The sequence below is a fragment of the Mus caroli genome, unplaced genomic scaffold, assembly GCF_978045245.1.
Source record: "Mus caroli unplaced genomic scaffold, Mus_caroli_1 scaffold_8, whole genome shotgun sequence".
Lineage (NCBI taxonomy): Eukaryota > Metazoa > Chordata > Mammalia > Rodentia > Muridae > Mus > Mus caroli.
The window spans coordinates 108,388,924-108,396,896 of NW_028227263.1; the positions used below are offsets into that span (position 1 = coordinate 108,388,924).

A 7,973-nucleotide genomic window follows, 5' to 3' on the forward strand; every position below is an offset into this window, starting at 1 on the left:
ATAGATGTGCACAGAACAGGGAAAAGGCAGTAGCTTGAGAAGCTATCTAAGGCTCTCCTACCTCTAAACACTACTACTGTAGGACAGAGTTTTGAGGCAATGTCACAGCAGGTATGAGAGCAAGACAAAGCAGGGCAAAGAAGGAATATGTCTACGTTGGAGCAAAGGTTGAACCACATCAACCAGGAATTCCAAGCCCATAGAGGAAGATCAGGTAGCTCATAAAAAGAGTGTCATTCTGGCTAGTGCCAAGAATCAATCTGAGCACTTGCAATTGGGATGCTGGAGAAAACTTCAGTCTTAGTCAATCACAGCCAGTACAAACTGCTCCCCACAGTAACCTAGAAAATATCAACCTCACCATTTTCCCACTGTCTTCTTCTTCTCTACAGAAAATTTCCAAAGTTCACCTTTCTTTGGGACAGAAAGAACTCTGTACCCTTCTCTGCCTCTACTGAGCAACTCCGGACAGCCTGCAGGAACGGTGTGCAACTTTTCCGGGGTCTCCACCCCAGATGTGAGTTCAGCATGGCTTCTACCATCAGCATCCAGCACTTCTCTCCAGCCACTCATGGGTAATGCCTATCTTAACCCAGATGCTGGCACAACCATGCTGACAGTGCTAACAGAGCAGGGCCAGATTTCCACCTCAGCACCCTCCTATCCAGGTCCTCTCTAGTGGGATTACACTGGAAGCACTCATGGGAGGGAAGATGCACTCCAGGAATTCAATATGACCCTCACTGACCAGGATACTACACTTTCCTCCCTGGCTGTGACAAACCAGTGTGATAAAATTTTAGATCCCAATGGCATAGTTCCTCTTCATCCAACACTGCCTGCCAGCTTTGTCCAGGTCACACCACCACAGATGCCAAATCAAGGATACAGCCTGGCACCTTCCTACCAGGAAGGCAGCCAGTTCTATTACTATGAGCACAACAACCTGGGCCCTCTGATAGCCAGAGAATTTGGGCAGTGTTTGCAGGCCCACGACTCCGTGTCCTACCCTGGGAGTCAGACTTCTGTGCTCCAACCAGAGATGGTGATGGTGCTAAAGGAGATTCAGCCAATGAATATCCAAATACCACTTTTTACCTCTGCCTTCTCCTATTACACATCTGCTCAATCCATGCCAGACAATGGTCTTCCCGGTGAGTACAGATCCGGGAGGGAAGTATTGGGATCAGCACTCCAAAGAAATTGACCTCTACCTTTTAGTAGTGGACAGTCCACACAGAGGGAGAATGAGTCTCCTGACAGGTTAAGTACAGCTCTGGCTTTCCACCACCACCTTCAGACAAGGCCACAGTGAGTAGCATCCATCCTGTAATAAATGATATCCATGGAGCACACCATAATCACACATGTAACTAACTACACAGAATAATCCGTCCTATCCACCAATACACTGCAATAGACTCCTTCCTGACCTATTATTGATCTTGTGTCGAGAAGACACTGAGGAATTGTTTTGGTAACACGGGATTTTCCATGAGTTGAAATCCTCCAGAGCAATGTAGCTCAGAATCTGTCCTGGAGGTAGAATTCCTCCCAGAGTCTCAGCACCTGTTCTGGAATTTTCTTACACTTAAAATTGTGGAGAGAGTATGACATAGTCAAAGTACCATTTCTAATTTGGCTAAGCCTGCTCGGTTTTTTTGTTTTGCTTTGCTTTTTTTTTTTTCTTTTGCTGTAGTACTGCAGAGGTAAACCATGTCCAAGAACATAAGATCATGGAGACATGTTCTCTACTACTGAGTCTCACACAAGCCCAACAATTTCAAATTCTCATACCATTTTACATTCCACTTATAACATTGTGAAATATGGAACTGGAGAAAATTGTTGGTTGTTTAAATGTTTGCCTTGCAGGACTGCCTAGGTGGGTTTGCAACCTAAACCTACATAAAAAACCAAGAATCTGGGGTCATCTGAGTAATGACATTATTCAAAGGGTCAGGTAAATTTTTGAAAATTATGGACCAGACAACCTACCTAGTAGCAAAGTTCCACAAACAAGAGAGGCACTCTTCATAAAGACAAAGTTGAAGGAAAGTGAGGAGCACATGTCCATGTAATTTGGTAACTGACCTACTAAGGGTTTTCCTCCACAAATCACACAAAAAGGAAAAAAAATCAAAATATCTGAGAAAGCATGACATGCAATGATCTGCAGAAACAAAGCAGTCACCATCGGTCTGCCCACAGAGGTAGCATCCAATCTCTTCATCAAGAGCTCATAGGAATGTCTTCCCACTGCTGCAGGGGTCAAATGCTGTGGTCCTATGAAATAGGGTTAGGGGTGGGGAGCATCTCATTTACCCCAGGCACTGACTTCTTCCTTCACTCTTTTCCAGTGGTTCAAATGGAGACATCCCTGGGATTGCCACCTTCAGGCCAGACACACTGTCTGCTGCAGAGTCCAGAACTCTGCAACACCTGTGTCCAGGTTTCCCAGATAAGGCCATCAGCTGTCAATGGGGACAGGGCATTAACAGCCCTCATCCACAGTCCTTCAGAGTTCCTGGCCTTGCCTCCAGCTCCAAGCCTGGAACAACCGGAGAACAAAACCATGCCTGAGACAAACGAGGGCACAAAAGAAAACCAAGACACGCCAATCCTGACTTTGGAACACGCTGACTTGCAGCAGCCTCTGCACTGCACTGAGACTGAGAGCCTCAGGCAGAAGCCTGATTCTGATAACGCCCATTTGGGATGCATCAGCATGGGTCCTAATGAACTTGTGGGGCTAGAGAATGAGATTGGATCCAGCTTTGACTTTAAAGACATCACTAGGTTTGGGGCAGACATTCAACTTCCCCAACTCCTAAACACCCTCACAGACATAGACCAAGGTCAGTCCTGTGAAAACTGGAGAGTCACCAATGTCCCCTCTGACCAGGTGAGGAAGAACAAACATAAATCCTTTGAGTTGCTTGAGGGGGCTCCTCAGGCCAAAATCCAGTACCAGGACCTGGTGGAGGGAGAGGGGGCTGTGGGTGTTGCTGGGGCCAGTGACAGGGCTATTGACAACATGGCAAAGCACCCAGAAGGCAAAGCTCCCAAAGGGCCCCCCAGCAAGAGCAAAAGAGGTAGAAAACAGGGGCAAGAAAGACCAAGTGGACCAGAGAACAAATCCAAGAAACCAGAGGAGCTTAAGCAGTCAAGGAAGAGAGTCAAAGCAGAAAAGGAGCCCACCATCCCCAAGACCAACAGGAAGAGGAACCCACCTGAGCTCAGTCAAAACAGCTTCAAGAAGCCTCGAACCAACCTTGCAATGCACATGCTGGAGTCCGTGCAGGTCTTCCACCCACTGGGGAAGAAGAGTGAGAAGAAATCTGGCATCTCTTCCTTCAGAGGTCTGCAAACCTTCACCAGCAACAAAGATCCAGGTCCAGGCTCAGTTACTACAACAGTGTTAAACATGCCATGTGAGGGCCAGCATCCTCCCAAAAGCCCAGGGAAGGTTCAGAGAGCAGAGAGCAGTGTTAACAAAGATTGTCTATCTCCATCCCAGTGTGAGCTGCCCCCAGCTGGGAAGGTCAAGTTAGTTCCTCTGCCTTTTCCAACTCTCGACAAGCCTCAATCCAGACCTGCTTCTAGAAAGCCCCTTTCCCTGGTTGTACACAGGCCCACTACAGTTTACCCTGTGCAGCATCACTCTCACTCAGCTCAACCTACCACACTCAGGCCAGACCAACCACCTCCTGTGAACACATCTTTGATAGGCTCTGCCAAGTCAGCTCCTGCAATTTCCTCCAGTGCCACTAGACCTAATGTAACCAACCCCAACCAGTCTAGTGCTGTGCCCCAGTTGGCCACCTCGAGGCCTGTACCCTCCAGAGCATCATCTCACACATCATTCCAGAGAGAGCTTGTTTCTGCTGCCAGGAACAAGGTACCACCATCTCCCAAACCTCAAACCCAATATCTGCTGCATGACTTCAGCCGCCAACCCATTCCATGGAAGAAAGTCGACATTCTGAGACCAGTTGTCTCACAACCCATCACAAAAGAGCAGAGGCCAGAGAGGGAGGCCATGAAGCGGCAATCCCCACAAGAACGTGAGAATGCTGTCCAGAACCCCTCTACTGGGAAACTGCAGATTTTCCTTCAGAGGGAGAGGGATATGGAAATTTCTCAATATTATGCCTATGCAATGTAAGAGCTTGCCAGATCATTGCAACAAAGTGCTTTTCGACATTTACTTGAAGAGATATAGACACTGATCCAGATGTATAAAAGTAAAGAAAAATATATAACTATGTATATACATAAGTACATGTGCAGGAATATAGAATACTAAGTATATAGATAGATAGAAAAAAAGCATATCCACATGAATTTTAATAGTTAGTAAAATTGCCCTATATTGTTAAGTTGACTACTTTATTCTATTTCTCTTAACTGTGATGACTTTGTTTTTACTATATTCTATATGAACATAAACTTAAGAAATAGTTATTTAACATTAAATCAATTGAGAAAATTCTACGGTTGTGCTAAAATTATTTTCGAGTTTTTCATTCACTGGACATGGTATATCTTGACTTACATACTGAATATTGAGCACACACTCCTTCCATTTCCATAAACCTGTACATTTCTCACCTCTCGACACAGCTCATATTCATTCTATGCTACAGGGATTTTCTTCCAATTTTATGAATCGTATACATGCAAGATTTCACTTATAGAAGTATGATCTAGGACACATACATGGAAGAAAATAGAATATACTGAGCCTGGTTAAGACATGGTAGTCTCCACTAAATTGTTTTCCTGTCGACAACATAATTCCATTTTTATGAATAAAGTTCCCATTGTGTTTACACATCACATGTCCTTTATACTCTTCTATTGTTGGCACTAAGAAAACTGTTTGCAGACAGTTAAAAAATTGTCCTGGGTTGCCTAGAAAAGACCCCCAAGATTTGCTTTTGTGTTATAGAGGTTTACATAAAGCTTTAACAGATAAAGATTACAGATAGCTCCTGAAAAAATACAAACTCAGGATACTTATAATTATTTGGGTTTTAGACTTACTAATCAAGGTGTTTTCCCTAGAGGATAGTTATTCACAGATACAATTTAAGGACTTTCTCTTATTTCTGATTAAAAAGTAAATAAATTATAGACATGTGACTATAATAACTTTTCAAGCATTCTAGTTACAACTGCTCTTCAAGAGAAACAATTGAAAGTGTAATTAGTCACTGTCCATGTTATATTAAAGCTGACTATAACAGTCCAGTATTTAAGTAGTTTTGTCAACAATTTTATAATTCTCAAAGACAAGGCATTATAGAACTTTAAAACTCTATCTTCTTAAAAACAAAAAGGGGGAGAAATAATACCCCCATGTATATTATTTAAATCATACTTTTATTTTTAAGAATCTTGAAATTTAGATGTCAAAGAACTTAATAAATGTCTTATAGTATCTTAAAACTAGACACAATCATATCTAGGTGAGATGAAAAGGATCCACTCATTGACACATGGCATGAGCCTGAATAGAAGATTAATATGGGGAAAAGGGGGCGGTGTTTCTGTTTTTTCCACAGAATACTGCAGAAGCATGCTAGCTTCCAGAATGATTCGTGTGACAGACTGACCTGTGAGTTCATGTGTGTCCTGGCAGTGATGACAAGAAAACTGTGTTGAGCACACAGAGAAAGAGGAATCAGGGAGAGCACCCACTTGCAAACAAGATGAAGAAACTTCCTATCTCCACCATGGGCTACAGCAAGGAGAGCCGACCTGGTGTCAATTTGAGGACAACTATAAATGATGACCTATGAGGTGGAGGGATTGCTACAGTGTATTTAACAAGATTTCATCAGAGACACTGTTTTGGGCCATTCAGACCAACTCCCCTATATCTGTGAAAGCTTTTGTACCTTACGTATATGCTCTATTGTTAGATAATTTTAAGAGTCAAGATCACCAATCTTGACAAGTCTTTTCATATTCATTGTAATTGTTGTCAATTAACTAATTGTGTAGTTAGTAATTTAGATAAGGAATCTGCTGTTATGATTTTGTTATAGAGACCTGTTTATGTTTTGCTGCCTGTTAGAGTTAAGAAATGATACTTGGTTTAAAAAACCCGAGAATGCAAACATAGAAAAGGTCAAATGAGCAATTTTAAGATTTACTGCTTTGATTGCAATTTTAACTTCAATAACTACCACAGCTTTAGATCAACAGCTGCATACTGGTCATTTTGTTAATGATAAGCATAAGAATATTGGCAACTTATTGTAGGTAAAAAATTGGAGGCAATGGTTAATGTCTTAGAAGTAATGGTCTCAACAATAAGACAGGATATAACAAATATTAAGGCTACAAAGACAGAAATTTCAGGTATTAGAAGAGTGTTGTTTTTACTCTGATAAGACTGGCTTAGTTCAAGATAGCATAGACAAAGTTAGAACTAGTGTAGAAGAGAAAACATAATGGAGCGAAACAAGAATATTGGTATAAAAATTGGTTTTCTACTTCTCCTTGGGTCACCACCTTACTTCCCAGCCATTTGGGACCTTTCATGGGTATTTTGCTGCTTTTGTCTTTTGGCCCCTGGGCCTTTAGAAAATTAATCAGTTTTGTTAAGTCACAGATTGAAGCTGCTTTAAGTAAGCCGGTTGCAGTCCACTACCATCAGCTGGATATCCAGGACTCAGACAAAGAAGATTCTCCTCCCACTGAGGCAGAAAGAGCGACTAATCTGCAATTTTCCACCCTTGCTGCTAATGCAGAGTCCCCTTGGTTCCTCAGGCTTTGAAGACAATAGGGATGAAGAAGGGTGACCTCCAGCTCCTAATATAGTGTAAGAGTCACAAATTGTGATGTTACAATTGGCATAATTCTTGTAGAGGCCTTACTGAGTCTGAGGTTGACAATTCTCCTTTAGGAGCTGCACAAAACTCAGAACTGTTCATGCTGGTTCATGATAATACGAATCCGGTATGGGCCCAGCATGGGTGCAAACTAAGTATTGCAGGGGAAGGTCCATATAGACCATTTCTGAGTTCCCTGAGAGATAAACCCGGTTTAGATGGAGGTTGGTATCTAGTTTCAGTTGAAAGTAAAGAATTTTTCTAAGGCTCTGCCTCTCCTCCCCAAAAGATACCAAGAGCCACAAGTGTGGGTCTGTGACAGCACCCACGGGAGGAATCGAATTAATGTCCCCCTAGCCATGGTCATGCCTGCTCATCTAAGGATGAGAAGATTATTTGATCAGCTCAGTTAAGTGTGGCCTTATTAAATTTAATTCAGAAGGGGGAGATGTCAGAGACTATCCTGTGAGAAAGCTAGCCCTTCACAATCTCCCTAACAGGCCAAATGGCCTCATGCTAAGAGCTGGTTATCACTCCCTCCTCCCTATTCACTTCCTGGCACATGAGGCTGTAAAAGCTGAATTATAGTCCCCTCCTCCCTATCTCTTCCTGAACTCCCATGCCATCCAAGGACATGTGTTACACCTGAGCCCAGCCTGACACCCAAGGCTGTCAAGGAGGATCTATGTTCCAGAGATAAGATGCAGAGTGCCCACTGCCTGGCGCCTGACTTCGGCCCTCATGTCAGCAGATTCCCACTTCTTTGGTCTTCGTAAAATTCACCCTTGACCCCTCCCCTATTCCCTGCGATGTATGCTTTAAAATCAAGGCACCTCAGCCTAATGAAGGAGACATTGATAGGTACCATCTTCTTGGTCTCCTGTTTCTCTTTCTCTTCCTCCCATTTCCTTCCAGGATTGTGGTCCCCCTTGCACCCACAAATAACTGAATGCCATGAGATGGGATACTACCTGTGGAAGGACAATCATACCAACCCACTGACAAGACATCTGTCCCAAAATTTGTCCTGCATACAAAAAGTATAGGGACAAAGATGGAGCAGAGAGTGGAGGAATAGCCAGTCTATGATTGAACCAACTTGCAATCCATGCTATGAAGTCCCCGATG

General features: G+C 43.1%; 1 protein-coding gene across 2 annotated transcripts; it reads left to right on the top strand.

The window, feature by feature from the left end:
* Positions 1 to 556: 556 nt before the first annotated feature.
* On the top strand, positions 557 to 4,168 carry LOC147003323 (uncharacterized protein C2orf78 homolog). Of its 2 annotated transcripts, none has more exons than XM_085841875.1 (2): positions 557 to 575; positions 2,361 to 4,168. In XM_085841875.1, exons 1-2 carry the CDS (start codon positions 572 to 574, stop codon positions 4,166 to 4,168), a joined length of 1,812 nt encoding a protein of 603 aa, XP_085698001.1. In that variant the 5' UTR covers positions 557 to 571. The 2 variants fall into 2 exon arrangements, with proteins under 2 accessions (XP_085698001.1, XP_085697999.1); XM_085841873.1 differs by lacking the exon at positions 557 to 575 and adding an exon at positions 1,118 to 1,154.
* The last annotated feature ends 3,805 nt before the right edge of the window (positions 4,169 to 7,973 follow it).

What these genes read in the sequence shown, in the direction of transcription:
- LOC147003323 (XM_085841873.1), top strand. Translation starts at nt 1,133, where the DNA reads ATGCCAGACAATGGTCTTCCCG. An exon ending in GCCAGACAATGGTCTTCCCG is followed by an intron (nt 1,155 to 2,360) that starts GTGAGTACAGAT and finishes ACTCTTTTCCAG; the next exon opens with TGGTTCAAATGGAGACATCC.